The 22,197-nt window shown below is 37.5% G+C and overlaps 1 protein-coding gene across 2 annotated transcripts in view; it reads left to right on the plus strand.

Annotated features, from left to right (window-relative positions):
- NNT (nicotinamide nucleotide transhydrogenase) overlaps positions 1 to 17,544 on the plus strand; it is a 111,868-nt gene extending 94,324 nt beyond the window's left edge. For both annotated transcript variants that reach the window (XM_011954499.1, XM_011954498.1), the window contains exons 20-22: positions 12,063 to 12,181; positions 14,657 to 14,772; positions 16,300 to 17,544. In XM_011954499.1, the coding sequence (XP_011809889.1) occupies positions 12,063 to 12,181; positions 14,657 to 14,772; positions 16,300 to 16,449 (385 nt within the window). In that variant the 3' untranslated portion in view covers positions 16,450 to 17,544. The remainder of the gene's footprint in view (positions 1 to 12,062; positions 12,182 to 14,656; positions 14,773 to 16,299) is intronic.
- Positions 17,545 to 22,197: the final 4,653 nt, after the last annotated feature.

Below are 22,197 nucleotides of genomic sequence, written 5' to 3' on the forward strand. Positions count from 1 at the left end.
CTGCTTCCCCTGTTATTTTTTTAGCTGAGCCGTCCCCAGAGGCGGAGTCTACAGAGACAGGCAGGTTTCGTTGAGCTGCTGTGAGCTCCACCCAGTTGGAACTTCGCAGTGGCTTTGTTTACCTACTTAAGCCTCAGCAATGGCGGGCGCCCCTCCCCCAGCCTCGCTGCTGCCCTGCGGTTAGATCATGGCAGACTGCTGTGTTAGCAAGGAGGGAGGCTCCGGGGGCGTGGGACCCTCCCGGCCAGGCGTGGGGTATATCCTCCTGGTGTGCCCGGTATCCTATAGCGCAGTATTGGGGTGGGAGTTACCCGATTTTCCAGGTGTTGTGTGTCTCAGTTCCCCTGGTTAGGAAAAGGGATTCCCTTCCCCCTTGCGCTTCCCAGGTGAGGCGATGCCTCGCCCTGGTTCAGCTCTCGCTGGTCGGGCCGCAACAGCTGACCACCACCGATTGTCCGGCACTCACTATTGAGATGACCCCAGTACCTCAGTTCAAAATGCAGAAATCACCGGTCTTCTGTGTCCTTCGCGCTGGGAGTTGGAGACTGTAGCTGTTCCTATTCGGCTATCTTGCTCCCCAGAATTTTTTTTAAGGGTGTATGTGTGTGTTGGAGTGCAGTGGCGCAAACTTGGCTCACTGCAACTTCCGCCTCCGGGTTCAAGCGATTCTCCCACCTCTGCCTCCTGAGTTAGCTGGACTATAGGCATGTGCCACCATGCCCAGTTAATTTTTGTATTTTTTTAAAATAGAGATGAGGTTTCACCATGTTGGCCAGGCTGGTCTTGAACTCCTGACCTCAGGTGATCTGCCCACCTTGGCCTCTCAAAGTGCTGGGATTACAGGTGTGAGCCACGGTGCCTGGCCAGAGTGTGCTATTTTTAAAGTTGTTGGGTACTTCTTGTTTCTCTTGAACCTTATCCATGTGCCCTCTGATCTTTTAGATCTGTAGTTCTATGAGCTAAATCTAGTTATTTAGTTTCATCATTGGGTTTAGTCAGTGATAGAAGAGTACCTTTAGTAACTGGGTGAAAAAGTCTCTGAGTTAATTTGAAATGTTGATTTGAAATTGATACAGTTGAAATACAACTTGGCATTAACTTTGAAAGAAAATCAGTTGATTAATAATGTAATGCAATACTTTAGATATATTACTAAGAATCTCTGTTAAAGTGAAATGACTTTTTCAATCTAAAACTTTTTATTTTAAGGTACATTCTTTTGGAAATGATTTTGTTCTATTATTCAAAAATAATCAAATGCTAGGGCCCTAAAATTTAATTATAGGATCTCTGCCTTTGTTGGGGCACAATCTCTGTGCCTTTCTTTGGTTCACGAAATCGTCAGAACATTGACTTAAGATATTGTCAGTACCTGTGTCCACCAAACAGTGCAGTAAAATACATATTAATAAACTACAGTTTCAATGTAAGTTCTTCTTGGCAGAGATTTGGATGTTAAACTTGGTAAAATCTATTTTGGTAGGTATTTACAAGGAATTATTATCTGGGGAGAAAACAAAAATATGGACTCTGTCCACATAATTAAATGCCCATTCAGCAAAGTGTACAGGTGGTTAATATTTCTAACAACTACTCTCTGATTATAGATCAGTTTTCATTGACGTAGCTATCAGAGAAAGCACTAAAAGTTTTAATTTTTTTTTCTTTCTCAGTTGAGGTAAGAGTAAGGGAACAGGGGCAAACTGCTTGAGCTGTCTTTAAGACCATGCAAATATCTTGCTCTTCATCAAAATTAACTCCCTAGACTGAACATGTGCTGATTTTTTTTTTTTTAGATGGAGTTTTGCTTTTTCGCCCAGGCTGGAGAGCAGTGGCGCCGTCCCAGCTCACTGCCATCTCTGCCTCCTGGGTTCAAGCAATTCTCCTGTCTCAGCCTCCCCAGTAGCTGGTGTTACAGGCACCCACCACCATGCCCAGCTAATTTTTGTATTTTTAGTAGAGACGGGGTTTCTACTAAAGCAGGCTGGTCTCGAACTCCTGACCTCAGGTGATCCATCCGCCTCGGCCTCCCAAAGTGCTAGGATTGCAGGCGTGAGCCACCATGCCCAGCCATGCTAATGATTTTTACAGTACCAATATTTATTATGATGATTGCAAAATGGTCATGTAAAAACCCCATCACATTTATCAGTTCATGGTCTACCACTGTAAGGGAGAGTGCTTCATTCTTTCTGTGTTTATTTCTTACTGACTTATGAATCTGTTATCAGTATTGATTCCTGGTTTCCCACTTTCTGCAGGGGGTTATAATCTATTACTATCCTTTCCATTTTGATGTTCAAATAACTTTCTTATTTTTAAACATTTTGTGTCATACGTGCCTTTAAAGCCATGTATATGTGTCACTCTTGTGCATTTTGCTTTGTGTGCATCCTTCTTTCTCACATATGCAAAGATTACACAAATTCAGGCCTTTCCTCTTTTTTAAAAAATTGAATTGTTATTATACTTAAGTAAGCTTTATTTATTTATTTTTTTCTGGATATGTTATCTTTTTCCTAGTGCTTCTTTTATTGTCCCTGAACCTGAGGGATTATTCAGCTATCTCCACCATAGAAGATAAGGTTAAAAGTCTGGAACTTGATGAAAACAGTGATGGTTATTTGTAAACTCAGGCACCTTGGAAACTTCCATTCATCATGTCTTTTCTCAAATTCCTGGCCATCAGTAGGCTTGGGAGTATATTTTGGTTATTTCAATATAATGCATTTTCTTTCTAAATCTATTTTTAATTTTCGTGCTTAAACCTGCATATAAAAAGATATGAGGTTTAGATTTGAGGTTTAGAAAAATGCTTCTTATTTAATGAGCATGCACTTTGATTGCTGGAGAAAATTTTTTTCCAAATATTTTCTTATTACCACTGTAAAATATTAAATTTTTACAGTAGAGATCTCAGCAGAAGAATCCATGTAACATTTTGGAAATGTTTTCTCTGGAGCAGTTTGAAAACAGCTGTAGTAGTACTGAATATGGCTTGTATTACTACATGAAGAGTATGAACATAAATTGTCAGTATTTTGCCTCATTTCATTTGTTGTCAGGAGTGATTGAAACTCTGGTTTGGCACAGATGATGACATTAGAATAGCAATGTTCGGTTAAAAAAATAAACAATCTTGTTTCTAGAGAATTAAAAAAAAATTCACTTACGTGTTGAACTGTCTTTAACATTGCCAAAAATTATAGAATAATTCATGATTGAAGAACCTAAAACCTGCGTTAAGATGGTGAGGTTGGATAACCACCTAAAACTAATGAATGTCTTTAATTTATTCTCACTTAAGTAAAACTGTCAACAACCCACTGAAGGAAGAGATGCTGGATTCCTTTTAAAATAATCTTGGAGTATTAATAGTTCCTTCTGTGCAGTTCATTTCTGCTTGCTATCAGTGCTAATAAAAAATACCTATTTAGTCTTTGTCTCCCATTCCTGACATAAAAACACTTATAAAGCCCTTGAAATTTCCTGTTGGGGACGTCTTTTGTTATTCACAACAAACCCTGTCAACTATACCTGAGTTTATGCTATTAAAGTGAATTTGGCTAGTTAGGCCTAGCCCCATAGCTTCAGGAAGGGGCTAGTTGCCAGAGGTAAAGAACATGTGATTAGAGGGTTGAATCTTTCAGCCCTACCTAGATGGAAAATTATATAAACAGGAGTTATTTTTTAAACTTTTATTTTAGATTCATGGGTACATATGCAGGTTTGTTATATAGGTAAACTCATCTCAAAGGGTTTGCTGTGTAGATTATTTCATCACCCAGGTTTTAAACCTAGTACCCAATAGTTATTTTTGTCGGATTCCCTCCCTCCTCCCTTCTTCCACCCTCAAGTAGGCCCCAGTGTGTTCTTCCCCTCTTTTGTCCATGAGTTCTCATCATTTAGCTCCCATTTATAAATGAGAACATCTGGCATTTGGTTTACTGTTCCTGTATTAGTTTGCTAAGGATAGTGGCCTCTACTTCTATCTGTGTTCCCATATAATACATTATCTCATTCTTTTTTGTGGCTGTTGTGTACCAACATTTTCTTTATCCAATCTCTCATTGATGGTCATTTAGGTTAATTTCATGTCTTTGCTATTGTGAATAGTGCTTCAGTGAACATTTGCATGCATGTGTTTTTTTATAGTAGAATGATTTATATTCCTTTGGGTATATACTCAGTAATGGGATTGCTGGGTCAAATGGTAGTTCTGTGTATAGCTCTTTGAGGAATTACTATACTGTTTTCCACAATGGTTGAACTAACCTACAATCCCACCAACAGTGTATAAGCATTCCCTTTTCTCTGCGATCTCGCCAGGATCTGTTGTTTTTTGACTTTTTAGTAATAGCCATTCTGATTGATGTGAGATGGTATCTCATTGTGGTTTTGACTTGAATTTCTCTAATGGTCAGTGATGTTGAGTTTTTTTTCATATGATTGTTGGCCATATGTGTCTTCTTTCGAAAAATGTCTGTTCATGTCCTTTGCCCACTTTTAATGTGGTTGTTTGTTTTTTTTTTTGTTTGTAAATTTGTTTTAAGTTCCTTATAGATGCTGGATATTAGGCTTTTATTAGATGCATAGTTTGTAAACATTTTCTCCCATTCTGTAAGCTGTCTTTTTGTTGACAGTTTCTTTTGCTGTGCAGAAACTCTTTAGTTTAATTAGATCCTATTTATCAATTTCTGCTTTTGTTAAATTCCTTTTTGTGTCTTCATTATGAAATATTTGCCTGCTCATATCTCTAGAATGGTATTGGCTAGGTTGTCTTCCAGGAGTTTTATAGTTTGGGATTTTACATTTAAGTCTTTAATCCATCTTGAATTAATTTTTGGATATGGCACAAGGAAGGGGTCCAGCTTCAATCTTCTGTGTATGATTAGCCAGTTATCCCAGCACCATTTATTGAATAGGGAGTCCTTTCCCCGTGGCTTGATTTTGTCAGCGTTGTTGAAGATCAGATGGTCATAGTTATGTGACCTTATTTCTGGGGTCTCTATTCTGTTCCATTGGTCTATGTGTCTGTTTTTGTACCAGTACCATGCTACCTGACCTCAAACTATATTACAGGGCTGTAGTATTACAGGGCTGTAGTAAAACTACAGCCCTGGAATATAGTTTTACCACTACAGCCCTGTAGTTTTACTACAGCCTTGTAATATAGTTTGAAGTCAGGTAGCATGGTACTGGTACAACTTTGCTCTTTTTGCTTAAGATTGCCTTGGCTATTGGGGCTCTTTTCTGGTTCCATATGAATTTTAAAATAATTTTTTCTATTAGTTTTCTAATAATTTCTAATAGTTTTCCAGTTCATTCTGTAAAGAATGTCATTGGTAGTTTGATAGGAATAGCACTGAATCTGTAAATCGCTTTGGGCAGTATGGCCACTTTAGTGATATTGATTCTTCCTAACCATGAGCATGGAATGTTTTTCCTTTTTTTGTGTCATCTCTGATTTCGTTGAACACTGTTTTGTAATTCTCATTGTAGAGATCTTTCGCTTCCCTGATTAGCTGTATTCCTAGGTATTTTATTATTTTTGTGACACTTGTGAATGGGGTTATGTTCCTGATTTGTCCAGGGTTGGCTGTTATTTGTATATAGGAATGCTAGTGATTTTTATACATTTATTTTGTATCCTAAAAGTTTGCTGAAGTTGTTTATCAGCTAAAGGTGCTTTGGAGCCAAGGCTGTGGGGTTTGCTAGGTATAAAATCATGTCATCTCCAAACAGGGATAGTTTGACTTCCTCTTTTCCTATTTGGATGCTCTTTATTTCTTTCTCTTGCCTGATTGCTCTGGCAAAGACTCTTAGTACTATATTGAATAGGAGTGATGAGAAGAGGGCATCCTTGTCTTATGCTGGTTTTCAAAGAGAATGCTTCCTGCTTCTGCGCATTCAGTATAATGTTGGCCATGGGTTGGTCATAGATGGCTCTTATTATTTTGAGGTATGTTCCTTTAATACCTAGTTTAGTGAGAGTTTTTAACATGAAGCGATATTGAATTTTATTGAAAGCATTTTCTGCATCTATTGAGATAATCTTGTGGTTTCTGTCTTTAGTTCTGTTTGTGTGATGAATCACACTTACTGATTTGCATATGTTGAACTGGCCTTGCATCCCTGGGATGAAGGCTACTTGATTGTGGTGTATTAGCTTTTTGATGTGCTGCTGGATTCAGTTTGCAGGTATTTTGTTGAGGATTTTTGCATCAGTGTTCATCAAGGATAAATGTGTGTGTGTGTGTGTGTGTGTGTGTATGTTTATGTGTGTGTGTGTGTCTGACAGATTTTGGTGTCAGAATGATGCTGGCCTTATAGAATGAGTTGGGGAGGGGTCTCTCCTCCTCGGTTTTTTCGAATCATTTCTGTAGGAATGGTACCAGCTCTTCTTTGTACATCTGGTAGATTTGAGCTGCCAGTTCATCAGATCCTGGGCTTTATTTTGATTGGTAGACTATTTATTACTGATTCAATTTCTTTATTGGCCTGTTCAGGGAATCAGTTTCTTCCTGGTTCAGTCTTGGGAGGGTGTATGTGTCCAGGAATGTATTCAACTCTTTTAGATTTTCTAGTTTGTGTGTATAGAGATATTTGATAAAAAAGAATATCTGCACATGCACACGTATGTTTATTGCAGCACTATTTACAATAGCAAAGACTTGGAATCAACCCAAATGTCCATCAGTGACAGACTGGATTAAGAAAATGTGGCACGTATACACCATGGAATACTATGCAGCCATAAAAAAGGATGAGTTCATGTCCTTTGTAGGAACATGGATGCAGCTGGAAACCATCATTCTCAGCAAACTATCGCAAGAACAGAAAACCAAATACTGCATGTTCTCTCTCATAGGTGGGAATTGAACAATGAGATCACTTGGACATGGGAAGGGGAACATCACACACTGGATCCTATTGTGGGGAGCAGGGAGAGGGGAGGGATAGCATTAGGAGGAATACCTAATGTAAATGACGAGTTAATGGGTGCAGCACACTAACATGGCACATGTATACATATGTAACCTGCACATTGTGCACATGTACCCTAGAACTTAAAGTATAATAATAAAAAAAAGAATATCTGTCATTTGATATATTTTTCCTCCAATTAAAAGACCTCTAATAGTAGTTTAGGGTCTTCATTATTAGTTTTAAAGATGTAGAAAACTATTTCTCACTTACCTGGGCAAAATAAATGGCTATCTATAGCTCTTTTCAGGTCTTCTTTTCAGGAAAGGGTCAAGTCTTGTGCTCTTTAACCTCTTCCTTGATATGCCTATATGAAGAGTGGGGAGGCCTGGCTTGGCAGCAGTCCATGTGAAAAATAACAACACATCTTAAATGATCATAATTTTTGTGTGAGGCAGCAGTGTGTTGTGGTGGCCATAAATGCTAATACAGACTTAGGCTTTATCAATGAAAGATGTGAGGATATGGTTTTCTTACTGCGCCTTATGCATCTAGATCATGTCTAGCACACTGTATTCACTTTGAGGGACTGAGACTGAAGCTGGGCATTGACAATATAGGATACAGACGACTAGGACAGCAGTAGGTCAGGAAGTCTGTCATTCATTAAATATTTGAAAGGACTGAGGGTGTTTTGCTTAGGAGGAATCCAAGGTATATTAGTCCATTTTTGTGCTGCTGATAAAGACATACATGAGATTGGGCAATTCACAAAAGAAGGAGGTTTAATGGACTTGCAGTTCCACATGGATGGGAAGGCCTCACAATCATGGCAGAAGGCAAGGAGAAGCAAGTCACATCTTACGTGGATGGCAGCAAGCCAGAAAAAGAGAGCTTGTGCAGGGAAACTCCTTCTTATAAAACCATCAGGTCTCATGAGACTTATTCACTGTTATGAGAACAGCACAGAAAAGACCTGCCCCCATGATTCAGTTACCTCCCACTGGGGCCCTCCCATAACACGTGGGAATTCAAGATGAGATTTCGGTAGAGACACAGCCAAACTGTATCATTCCACCTCTGGCCCCTCCCAAATCTCATATCCTCACATTTCAAAACCAATCATGCCTTCCCTACCATCCCCCAAAGTATTAACTCATTTCAACGTTAACTCAAAAGTCCACAGTCCAAAGTCTCATAGGAGACAAGGCAAGTCCCTTCTGCCTATGAGCCTGTAAAATCAAAAGCAAGTTAGTTACTTAGATACATTTGGGTAAATACACCCATTTCAAATGGGAGAAATTGGCCAAAACAAAGGGACTACAGGCCCCATGCAAATTTGAAATCCAGTGGGCAGTCAAATCTTAAAGCTCAAAAAATGATCTCCTTTGACTCCATGCCTCACATCCAGCTTACAATGATACAAAAGATGGGTTCCCATGGTCTTGGGCAGCTCTGCCCCTGTGGCTTTACAGGGTACAGCCTCCCTCCTGGCTGCTTTCATGGACTGGCATTGAGTTTCTGCAGATTTTCCAGGTGCGCGGTGCAAGCTGTTGGCGGATCTACCACTCTGGGGTCTGGAGGATGGTGACCCTCTTCTCACAGCTCCACTAGGTGGTGCCCGAGTAGGGACTTTATGTGGGTGATCTGACCCCACATTTTCCTTCTGCACTGCCCTAGCAGAGGTTCTTTATGAGGGCCCCACCCCCACGGCAAACTTCTGCCTGGGCATCCAGGTGTTTCTATGCATCTTCTGAAATCTAGGCAGAGGTTCCCAAACCTCAATTCTTGACTTCTGCACACACGTAGGCTCAACACCATGTGGAAGCTACCAAGGCTTGGGGCTTCCACTCTCTGAAGCAACAGCCCAAGCTATACCTTGGCCCCTTTTAGTCACGACTCAAGCGGCTGGGACACAGGGCATCAAGTTCCTACACTGCACACAGCAGAGGGACCCTGGGCCTGGCACATGAAACCATTTTTTCCTCCTAAACCTCTGGGCCTTTGATGGGAGGGGCGCTGCAAAGGTCTCTGACATGCCCTGGAGACATTTTCCCCATGGTCTTGGGGATTAACATTAGGCTCATCATTACTTATGTAAGTTTCTATAGCTGGCTTGAATTTCTCCTCTGAAAATGGGATTTTTCTTTTCTATCACATTGTCAGGCTGCAAATTTTCCAAACTTTTATGCTCTGTTTGCTTTCTAAAAATGAATGCCTTTAACAGCACTCAAGTCAGCACTTGAATGATATGCTGCTCAGAAATTTCTTCTGTGAGATATTCTAAATTATCTTGCTCAAGTTCAAAGTTCTGCACACCTCTAGGGCAGGGGTAAAATGCCATCATTCTCTTTGCTAAAACATAACAAGAGTGACCTTTGCCCTAGTTCCCAACAAGTTCCTCATCTCCATCTGAGACCACCTCAGCCTGGATTTCATTGTCCATAACATTATCAGCATTTTGATCAAAGCTGTTCAACAAATCTCTGGGGAGTTCCAAACTTTCCCACATTTTCCTGCCTTCTTCTGAGCCCTCTAAACTGTTCCAACCTCTGCCTGTTACCCAGTTCCAAAGTTGCTTCCACATTTTTGGGTATCTTTTCAACAGCACCCTACTCCCGGTACCAGTTTACTATATTAGTCCATTTTCATGCTGCTGATAAAGACATACCTGAGACTGGACAATTTATATACGAAGGAGGTTTAATGGACTTACAGTTCCACATGGCTGGGAAGGTCTCACATTCATGGTGGAAGGCAAGGAGGAGCAAGTCACATCTTATGTGGATGGTGGCAGGCAAAAAAAGGAGAGCTTGTTCAGGGAAACTCCTTCTTATAAAATCATCAGGTCTTGTGAAACTTATTCACTATCATGAGACCAGCATGGGAAAAGATCTGCCCCCATGATTCGATTACCTTCCACCAGGTCCCTTCTACAACACATGGGAATCAAGATGACATTTGAGTGGGAACACAGCCAAACCATATCACTAGGATAGCTGACAGGAATCTGCAAATGAAAGAGGTTGTAGATTCATTATGGTTCCAGATGGCACAACTATAGACCTTGGAAAACAATGAGATGGAGTTTCTCTTTGGGTATATATATACCCAAGAGATTATATATATACACACACACACATATAATTTATTTATCTTTGGCTTAATATGAATACATTATATATTACATAATATATAACATATTAAGACTGAATATATTAATATATGAATATGTATATGGCAAATCCTCAAATAATGTCATTTTGTTCAGTATCATTTTGTTACCACTTTGATGAGAAAAAAAAAAACAATTCCCAGCTGGGGCTATTGTCACTGTGGGGTCTGCACATTCTCACCATGCTTGCATGGGTTTTCTCTGGATTCTCTGCTTTCCTCTCATATCTCCAAGACGTTCATGTTAAGTGAATTGGTGTGTCTATGTGGTCCCAGTCTGAGTGAGTGTGGGTGTCTGGGAGTGCGCACTGCAATGAGATGGTGTCCTGTCCAGATCTGGTTCCTGCCTTGGGTAAATAATTATTGTATTTGATCTTATTAATCTTTCCTAACTGTATGTATAGCTCACATTTACTTCAATGTTTACTACTAGAAGTGTTTTGGTCTTTATTTAGAAGTTTGGGGATATTTTTGTGGCCAGAAATATGCTATAGGAACTTAACTCTTGTTTATATCAATTAGCCTAGAGTAAAATTGGATTCATTATATCTTGTTTCACTTAAAGTTGCACTTTCTAAAAATTTGCACTTTCTAAGAACTTATGGATAAGTGAGGACTTACTGTATATGAATGAATATATTACTATATGAATATATATGCATACATACACAATATACACATACTTGCACACACATGCACACACACATATGTGTGTGTGTCTGTGTGTATATATATGTAGTCTAGTAATGGATTAGACCTTAGAAGGGTCACTGAAGGTATTTAAGCTGAGGCTGGATGGATCTCTTCCAAGAGATAGTATAAACTGCTTTTCTTTTTGGATTCATTCATTCATTAATTCATTCACTTCTTATGGAGCCTTTTCTGTGTGCCACACACTGCTCCTAGTACTGTGGAGACAGATAAATACTGGGAAAGAAGTTGGATTAAAAAACTTTAAAGACCTCATTATATCTGTGGTCAAAAGAAGTTGCTTGATGCTTTGGTGTCCTTTACCCTAAGTGTAGAGCTCTGCTTGTGTATTACCCACTCTGTGTTTTAGATGCTCCTGTGTGTTCCCATCACATGTCTTCTGTGACGTGGAGTAGTACTTTATATCATTCTCTGAGTGGCTGTAGGCTTTAACTTCGTGTGTATGACAATATTTTACCTCTGTACCTTTTTTGTTTTGCTTGCGACAAAGTCTTCCTCTGTCACCCAGGCTGGCGTGCAGTGGCACGATCTTAGCTCACGGCAATCTCCTCCTCCTGGGTTCAAGCGATTCTCCTGCCTCAGCCTCCTGAGGAGCTGGGATTACAGGCACCCGCCATCGTGCCTGGCTAATTTTTGTATTTTTAGTAGAGATGGGGTTTTGCTATGTTGGCTAGGCTGGTCTTGAACTCCTGACCTCAAGTGATCTGCCTATCTTGGCCTTCCAAAGTGCTGGGATTACAGGCATGAGCCACCGTGCCCAGTCATCTCCCTACCTTTGAACAAAGAGGTTAAAGTTGAATGTGAAGTCAGCTTGTGATAGAATAATGTTGATTTTTCATGGGAAACATTTAATTCCAGGCTAGGTGAATAGGTTTTTAAAGATTCAGTATTTACCAGAAAGTATGAGAGAACACAATGCTTTTTAAATGTAAGGTGATATTATTTATTAACATTATTGGAAGTTCACTGCACTGCAAGCATATATGGAAGAGTCTGGCTCCAAAGTTATGCTTTTATTTTTCTGAGGAAAGTTATAGTTTCTCCACACTAAGATACTGAATCTTCAACTTCAATATTTGTAAATTGACTATATATCTGGACTACTTCTGTTTCATTCTGTAGAGATCAGATAGTATCAGAAAAAAGCAGAGATGCAAAGAGCAAAGTGTGCAGATTTAGAGGTGATATTGGGGTCTCTGTACATTATGTCCTGTCAAGTAAAGCCAGCTGTTCATTTGTTTCATGTCTAGGTTTGGAATTCACCCAGTTGCAGGCCGCATGCCTGGTCAGCTTAATGTGCTGCTGGCTGAGGCTGGAGTGCCATATGATATTGTGTTGGAAATGGATGAGATCAACCATGATTTTCCAGGTAAGTGATGGGGGCAATGGTGAAGTTTGAATATTCTTACTGTGAATAAAGCAGTGCAGATTTGGGATATAAATTGTAGATTCAGTGAAGACTGACTAGTCAGATGAAAAAGAACTTATACTTGGTAGATATTCAGTTGAAATTAAATAAGTGAAAGATAGTATTGAATAAGGCACAAAAGATTAATAAACAGCACAGGTAAATTTTTTTCCCCTGTGAAGAACTGAAGGATGGTGAAAACCTTGGGGTATAGTATAGAAATACTGAAGACTGGGAATCTGGGCAGCCCTGGCTTTTGAATCCAGATCCTGATTCTCAGTAGCTTGTTACCCAACCTCAGGCTCTTCGTTTATGAGTGCTTCTGTTGATAATTTAGTGTCTGATTCTTGCCAGTCTCTGAGATTTTACTGGTTTCCAATTGTACTAATGTATGACTGGTGAAGTAGTTTTCTCTTTCTTTTCTTTTTAAAAAGTACTAGAATTTCCCTAGATAAGGTGCTGTACTTTATAGCTGTCATAGGGTAGATGTTGAATGGTAATGACATTTGGCCCAGGCCTATGCTTGTTAAAATTAAACCATTTCCCTCTGGCAAATATCCACTGTAAACTTAAAAAATGCTGTTTATTAGAAAAAGTAATGAAATTATGTGTATGTCTAGATTCACATGGCATTTTTGGCAACATTCTAAGGTAGTTTATATTGCAGTTCTTAAAGAGAAAACTTAGGCCATTTTAATTTTATGTCCCTCTTCAGATTCTATTGTTGTTAAATTATGTGTAACACCAGCCAGTTCCAGGGATTATGGACATGACTTTAATGCAGATTTTGAGACCATTGTCTTGACATCAGACTGCATCTCAAGGGGTCATCTTATTTTATTTTTATATATCTTTTTTTAACTTTTATTGTAGATTCATGGGTACATGTGCAGGTTTGTTACATGGTTATATTGTGGGATGCTGAGGGTTAGATGTAGTGAGCATAGTACCCCACAATTTTTCAACCCTTGCCCATGTCCCTCCCACCCTATTCTGGTAGTCTCCAGGTTCTATTGTTGCCATATTTATGTCCCTGAGTACCCAGTGTTTAGCTCTCACTTATAAGTGAGAATGTGCGGTATTTGGTTTTCTGTTCCTGTGTTAATTTGCTTAGGATAATGACCTTCAGCTGTTTCCATGTTGCTGGAAAGGACATGATTTCCATCTTTTTTATGGCTGTGTAGTGTTCCATGGTGTATATGTACCACATTTTCTTTATCCAGTGCACCATTGATCGACACCTAGGTTGATTCTATGTCTTTGCTATTGTGAATAGTGCTGCAATGAACGTGCTAGTGAATGTGTCTTTTGGTAGAAAGATTTGTTTTCTTTTGGATATGTACGCAGTAGTGGGATTGCTAGGTCACGTAGAAGTTCTAAGTTCTTTTTTTTTTTTATTATTATACTTTAAGTTCTAGGGTACATGTGCATAACGTGTGGGTTTGTTACATATGTATACTTGTGCCATGTTGGTGTGCTGCTCTAAGTTCTTTGAGAAATCTCCAAACTGCTTTCCACAGTGGCTGAACTAATTTACATTTCCACAAACAGTGTGTAAATCTTCCTTTTTCTCCACAGCCTTGCCAGCATCTGTTATTTTTTTGACTTTTATTAATAGCCATTCTGACTGGTGTGAGATAGTAATTTCACTGTGGTTTTGCTTTGCATTTCTCTTATGTTTAGTGATGTTGAACATTTCTTCATGTTTGTTGACCACTTGTATGTCTTCTTTTGAGAAATGTCTGTTCATGTCTTTTGCCCATTTGAAAAATGTATGTGTTTTTTTTGCTTGTTAAGTTCCTTATAGATTCTGGATATTAGACCTCTGTCCAATGCGTGCGTAATTTGTGAATATTTTCTCTCATTCTGTAGCTTGTCTGTTTACTCTCTTGTTAGTTTCTTTTGCTAGGCAGAAGCTCTTTAGTTTAATTAGGTCTCACTTGTCAATTATTGCATTGTTGCAATTGCTTCTGAGGACTTAGTCATAAATTTTTCCCAAGGCTGATGTTCAGAATGGTGTTTCCTAGGTTTTCTTCTTCGATTCTTATAGTTTGAGGTTTAAGTGGTCATTTTAAAGGTTGAAAGTGGAATGCAAATTTCGTAAAATCATGTGACACTATAGCAAGATCATTTTGAGATCAAAAAAGGGTTATAAAGTCAGATTAGTTAGATTTATTGAGGGGGAGAAGCATAATAATGCAGGCTGTAGTCAAGATAGTCAAGTTCAAATGCAAAACCTACTGCTTTTTAGCTGTGTGACATTGGCTGAGTTGCTTGACCTCTCTGATAAAGTTCCTTGTAAAGTGCCTGACACAAGAGTGAATCCTATATTTTTGTTATTGTTATTATAAAGTAAAGATCACTATAATTTGTCTGAAAATATGTAAGAGTGACCTTTTGAGTTTTGTATTCTTTCTTTTTTCTTTTATTATACAGATACTGATTTGGTCCTTGTAATTGGAGCTAATGACACTGTTAATTCAGCAGCTCAAGAAGATCCCAACTCTATTATTGCAGGCATGCCAGTCCTTGAGGTCTGGAAATCAAAGCAGGTAAAGTTTCAGTCTTGTATTTTGTTCTGATAATCAAAGGTTACTTAAAATATACCCACAGAACTTTCTTTGATCATTTGATAAGAAATGATGATGCCTTCTAGGAGGTCCAGGACTGAGAGCATGTTTAGGGCCCAGTTTCCTATGTCCAGCTTCTGTCTGTTCTCTGGCCACCAGAGAACCTGAGTGAATGCCCTAATCACAAGTAGAACCAGATGAGATTATGTGGGTGGATTAACAAAATCTGTAACCACAGCTGAAAAAAGAGCTGTGAGCTTTTGTAATGAGTCTGGCTAAATTCCAGATGGAGTCCTGTGAAGCAGATGGCTTCCCTCTGGGACAGGGTGTCAGTATCAATCGCCTTCATATACCAAGATGAGCATATTTTTTTCATTTAACTTTCTGAAAGGGAATTTATAAGTTGTTATAGAGTGTCTAGCAGGAAGGTAATTTAGAAATCCAAACAATAACGTGGCATAAGGAAGCAAGCTTCACTCATGTATATTACTTCTGAAAAAGCTAATTGCTAGATTTTAGATAACTCAAAGGCTTGTAAATTTTCCTCTGCCTCAGCAGTAGGCACATTTTACCACTACTGAGGCTCCTCTGCATTTAAAAAATCATAATAACATAATGTACATTTCCATTTAATTTTGTTTCTTTTTATTATAAATATGAGAGTTTAAAACTTAGTATTTGTGATGAGTGAGTAGACATAAAATATACTTGTTCATGTGTGTATGAAAAGTTGTATCAGTAGTCAATATTTGAGAATTTGTGAAGTGCATTGCTATACTAATGCTATAAGAAAAAGAATACATTTGCACTGCTTCTATTTTTTGATAGATTACATGTCCTAGTAGACCACAGAAAAGCTTTTCATTTCATTAAGAACTGACTTGATATTCAGCAGGACAGCAACATCCATAACTCATGTCATTGTAAATGTCTATAACATATCAATATTATACATTGACTTACATCTTCCATTTTGATTCATAAGAACATTCTGTTAGTTATTAGCTCTGTTATTGTGAGAAGCTGGATTGCTCTTTGGGCTTTTATCCTAGAACTTCCTGATATACTTTAAAGTCATAGAAAAGAATAACATAGTTTTCCCACTCAACCTCATCTGTTTTAGAATTTGTAGTGGAAACTTATGCACTAAACTTGTTTTATTTAGCACATTCATAGAAAAACGCTTATTTTGCTGACTAGAAAATGGTATACATGGTCTTTATAGAGAAAAAAGCACTAAGAAGAAAATAATTGTAATCTTGTCACTCAGAGATAAATTATTAACATGACTTTTTCTCTAATGGATATAAGAATAAGGGCGCACTTAAGTATTAAAGATAATACAATGTAAACATATGTTAAAAATACTTCTTGTGTAAAGTCCCTGCACTAAATAATTAGTAGTGGTACATGCCTTGTTCAAAGGTAGTGAAGAACAATGTTTGTGTGCCTAACATGTCCTAGACAGGTCTGTTAAATACACTGTGCCATTTTATCTCTGGTTCTCAGGTGATTGTTATGAAGAGGTCTTTGGGCGTTGGCTATGCTGCAGTGGACAATCCAATCTTCTACAAACCTAACACGGCCATGCTTCTAGGTGATGCCAAGAAAACATGTGATGCGCTCCAGGCGAAAGTTAGAGAATCCTATCAGAAGTAAATATTAAGGATCAAGCTGTTGGCTAATAAAGCCACCTCTGCAGTTGTGGGAACAGGAAAGTAAAGTATCAGTATATATGGTGATGTACATCTGTAGCAAAGCTCTTGGAAGAAAAGGAAGACTGAAGAAAGCAAAGCAAATACTGTATAGAGAGATTTTTCAAAAGCAGTGATCCCTCAATTTTAAAAAAGGATTGAAAATTCTAAATGTCCTTCTGTGCATATTTTTTCTGTTAGGAATCAAAAGTATTTTATAAAAGGAGAAAGAACAACCTCATTTTAGATGTAATCCTGTTGGATTTTTTATGCCTCCTCAGTAACCAGAAATGTTTTAAGAAACTAAGTGTTTAGGATTTCAGGACTTAACATTATACATGGCTCTGAAATATCTGACACAATGTAAACATTGCAGGCACCTGCATTTTGTTTTTTTTCCAACAAATGTGACTAATTTGAAACTTTTATGAACTTCTGAACTGTCCCCTTGTGATTTAACCACAGTTTGAATTAACCATATCAAATCAGTTTTAATTTTTTAAACTGTACCTCAGAGTCTATATTTCAAGGGCATATTTTCTCACTACTATTTTAATACATTAAAGGACTAAATAATCTTTCAGAGATGCTGGAAAAAAATCATTTGCTTTATATGTTTCATTAGAACACCAATGAAACATACAACTTGAAAACTAGTAATAGCTGTATTTTAGAAAATCCCATTTCTAATTGGAGATCTCTTTAATTTCAATCAACTTATAATGTGTAGTACTGTATTAAGTGCACTTGAGTGGAATTCAACATTTGACTAATAAAATGAGTTCATCGTGTTGGCAAGTGATGTAGCAATTATCTCTGGTGACAAAAGAGTAAAATCAAATATTTCTGCCTGTTACAAATATCAAAGGAAGACCTGCTACTATGAAATAGATGACATTAATCTGTCTTCACTGTTTATAATAGGGATGGACTTTCTTTCAAATCAGTGTGTGTTTTGAGGTCTTATGTAATTGATGACATTTGAGAGAAATGGTGGCTTTTTTTAGCTACCTCTTTGTTCATCTAAGCACCAGTAAAGATCATGTCTTTTTATACAAGTCTAGATTTTCTTTGTGACTTTGCTACTGTGCCTAAAGCTCTAAATATAGGTGAATGTGTGATGAATACTCAGATTATTTGTCTCTCTATGTAATTAATTTGATACTAAGTTTCTCAAAAAATTATTAACACATGAAAGACAATCTCTAAACCAGAAAAAGAAGTAGTACAAATTTTGTTACTGTAATGCTTGTGTTTAGTGAGTTTAAAACACACAGTATCTTTTGGTTTTATAATCAGTTTCTATTTGGCTGTGCCTGAGATTAAGATCTGTGTGTGTGTGTGTGCGTGTGCACGCGCGTGTGTGGTAAAGCACAAAAGACTTTTTTTAAAGTTTTAAGTGATAAATGCAATTTGTTAATTGATCTTAGGTCACTAGTAAACTCAGGACTGAATTATATCATGAATATTCCATTAGAAGAAAGTAAACACCATCTTTATTCCTGCCCTTTTCCTTCTCTCAAAGTAGTCATAGCTATATCTAGAAAGAAACAATTTTGATTTCTTGAAAAGGTAGTTCCTACACTCAGTTTAAACTAAAGATAATCATACTTGGATTTATTAATTTATTTTTGTCATAGTAACATTTTAAATTTATATGTATTTTTACTTATTATGATCTTACTCTTTGCTATTTGCCAATCCTTTGTCATCAATTGTGTTAAGTGAATTGAAAAGTCATGCTCTGTTCATTTTATTTTACTTTTCTGGTTAGGATATTTAAAGGATTTTTGTATATGTCATTTCTTAAATTAATATTCCAAAAGGTTAGTGGACTTAGATTATAAATTATGGCAAAAATCTAAAAACAACAAAAATGATTTTTTTTTTTTTTTGAGACGGAGTCTCGCTCTGCCGCCCAGGCTGGAGTGCAGTGGCCGGATCTCAGCTCACTGCAAGCTCCGCCTCACGGGTTTATGCCATTCTCCTGCCTCAGCCTCCGGAGTAGCTGGGACTACAGGCGTCCGCCACGTCGCCCGGCTAGTTTTTTGTATTTTTTAGTAGAGACGGGGTTTCACCGTGTTAGCCAGGATGGTCTCGATCTCCTGACCTCGTTATCCGCCCGTCTCGGCCTCCCAAAGTGCTGGGATTACAGGCTTGAGCCACCGCGCCCGGCCAAAAATGATTTTTATACATTCTGTTTCATTATTCCTTTTTCCAACAAGTCATACAATTGGTAGATATGACTTATTTTATTTTTGTATTATTCACTATATCTTTTTGATATTTAAATATCAATAATTTTAAAAAATTTATTGTACCTTATAGTCTGTCACCAAAAAAAAAAAAAAAAAATTATCCATAGGTAGTGAAATGCTAATGTTGATTTGTCTTTTAGGCCTTACTAACTATCCTTTATTTTCTCATTTGTCTTAAATTAGGAGTTTGTTTTTAAATTACTCATCTAAGCAAAAAATGTATATAAGTAAATGTATAATTTTTACACATTATATATGTTTATATTGCTACCCATGTATCTTTCTGGACAGTTTTCTAACATGTAGACTCTTATCATTTTATATTCTCTTTTTTTCTAGGAATTAGAATAGAGAGGACTAATAGAGACTAACAATATCTTGATGCAGTAGGCTTTTAGCCCTTTACTGAGTCAGGAAATATCAGTTAAGTATTTGGTAATGAATTTGGAAAGTGAACCGTGGCCTTTCTGATTCTACACAAGTCATGACCCTAACTTTTAGATTTTGCCATATTCTTGCATCCAATATAAATATAAAATATATTATTTATCAGTAAACTTTAAGGTTTCATACAATTTATCTGATCCCAAAGCTTCATTCTTCAAAAGTAGTAACTTGTGACTCATATGTTCATCTAACCGAGGGACAAATTTTCTAGTCCCTGAGGCATAAGTCTTGTGACTTAAAGCATTTGAGTACTGGAAAGCTCTTTTGTGTAACTAGGAAGAATAGTCCAAATATCTAATTTATAGTTCACCAGTTTTTGAGAGCATTTGCCAACAAATACTATTCGGTGAGAATAGTAAACAACAACAACAGAAACCCAAAACCCTTCCCTTCAGTGGCAGCAACTTGCATAATCCAGCTGTTCTTTAGATTCTCAAAGGAAAGAAGAATTAGGCTAATTAACAAGGAGGAAAAGAATTTTTCTAAGTGAAACTTTTAAAGTATTATTTAGTAAAGTAGCAGAAATGGTCACATTTGGATTTCAAAGCACTCAGAGTTCTTAAACTTTTGTCTCTTAGAAGTTACATATTAGGCTGAGGAATTGAACTTTTTAAAAATTATTTAAGTGAATTAGAGGCATTTAGCGTGGCATATATTGTAATTCTGAGTGGAAATCTTTTGAATATTGGCAACAAAATGATGTATATGATGAGAACAGTAATTAGAGCAACCAATATTTGAAACTCCTGTATATAATGATTAAGATAGTGGTAGAAAAAAATAGACCATAGAAGATAATTTATTTGGGGAAATAGTAGGGAATCCTAATGGAATGGTAGACAAAGCTAAGAACTTTAAAAGTTGAAACCCTAAATAGTGGGGAGATATTACATCACTGTCATGTTGATTGTGAATGCATATGACTGCCTCATCATTCTATGGAAAATATTTGTACTTCATGTTTTGCCAAAGATTACTGCCTTGAGTTCTGCCTTCCAGTTATTGCCAAAAGCATATTTATGAAGGATAACACTAGTGTAAAAATTGCCTAAAAGATACAGAGTCCAGTTTGTCCCTGGATATTTCATATTTTATCCATAGACAAAACCAGATCTTCAGAGAGCTGGACAGTTAGGCCACATTGTTTGGGTCACTGTGAAAAACAGACATAAAGACATTGGAATGAAGAGAGTCAAAGTGATCTTGCTGGCCTAAAGTGACTGTGAATTCAGAGGGGAGTCCACATGGCAGCAATAGGATAGTGGCAAGGAGAAGTGGTTGTCATGGACTTTAAGAAGAATTGAGGAAGGGGATGTGGATTTGGGGGAATGTAGGTGACACTTAGGATGATGGTGGCTAGTTCTTTCCCCCCATGGAGACAAGTGAAAAGGACGTGGGAGCCTAGAGCAAGGAAGTGGGGGATGCTTAAGTTTCCCTATGTAAAGATGGAATATGGAGATCTAATAAACTTTTTGTCATCCTCCTTCCTGTTGCATTTGGGAATATGAAAAATACAAAGTATCAGTGTGATATGATGTAGGGAATAATAAAAACCTTTGGAAAAGGACCATTTAGAAATTGAAATAACCCCATTTTTTTTCCTATTCTCTTACTTCATTTTTGGTTTACTATGGGAAAAGCAGAACTCAGGAATGTCTACAGTCAGGGATAGAATTAGACTCCACCAGTGAAGTTTTGCACTTCATATTTTGCCAGTGATTACCACCTTGTGTTATGCTTTTCAGGGTCTTTCTGGAACTGATTTTTTAAAAGCCAGTGAGTTATTATTAGTCAGACTTGTCTTTTTTTTTTTTTTCCCTCCCATTTAGGGGGTGCACTTTTCACAAAAATACAGTAATTAACGCTAATGGAGCAGGGTCCTGTGCCTGGCTAATTCTCTTTAGACTTTGTGATTCTAGTCCCCAGTTAGACACATGGAGGCAGCAGCATCAGTGGGTTAGAACTGAAAGGTCATGTCTAAAACTCTCCAGAGAAAAGGCAGAATGTGAGACTAAATAACCCCTTTGTGCTATGAGAGGAGGGAGATAGTTTCTTCCCCAGATCGATGAAGCAGAATTTCATCCCTTATCTTTAGGATGATTTGTCACTAGTCTGAGTTTAATGGAACACTGTGCTTCAGAAATCATTTCTTTTAGAAAGAGCCTTTTAAAGCTTTACTGACTCATGGAAAATTTTGTGTCCTTAAATTATAGCTAACTCTCTGGTTTTGTCCCGTTAGGATATATATGGGCATGGAAGCTTACACATAGTTCAGGTCCACATCCTTGTATCTGATTGGGAGTAACTGCCCCATGAGCGCTGGGTACAGTTATAGTAACTAGGAAGTGTGTTTTTCTAAGGATTAGAATCACCATTGTAAATGAGACCAATAGAACATTCAAAGAAAGACTATAACACAAAAATCGTATGGGGATACTATATGTGTAAGGATTTCAGAATATCTGTCCTGGCTTCAGTCCTCGTTGTAATGCGTCTTTCCCAGAATACTATTTTATACATGCTGCTCCAAAGGGTGGATTTTAGTGATGAACTCAGTATGAATATTTAGATGGTGGCATTGTTATGAAAGGTGTTACTGTTTTCTACAAAATGAATCAATTTTGGTTATGATTACATTTCTAGAGTGTATTGCCTCTTGATAAATTAAGCACAAAGGCATATATATAAATATGTATAAACACATATATAATATATATTATGTGTATATATATTATGTAAATAAATATACATATATAACCATGCCAGGTGGAGGAAGGGGAATGTATACTATATATGTTCCACATTGACTTCTGCTCAAGACTCGTTATCTGGAATTTTATTCTGGCTCAATTTTCTTTTTCTTTTTTTTTCTTTTTTTCTTTTTTTATTATTATACTTTAAGTTCTAGGGTACATGTGCGTAACGTGCAGGTTTGTTACATATGTATACTTGTGCCATGTTGGTGTGCTGCACCCATCAACTCGTCAGCACCCATCAATTCGTCATTT

This window comes from Colobus angolensis, unplaced genomic scaffold (assembly GCF_000951035.1).
Source record: "Colobus angolensis palliatus isolate OR3802 unplaced genomic scaffold, Cang.pa_1.0 Scaffold383, whole genome shotgun sequence".
Taxonomy (NCBI): Eukaryota; Metazoa; Chordata; class Mammalia; order Primates; family Cercopithecidae; genus Colobus; species Colobus angolensis.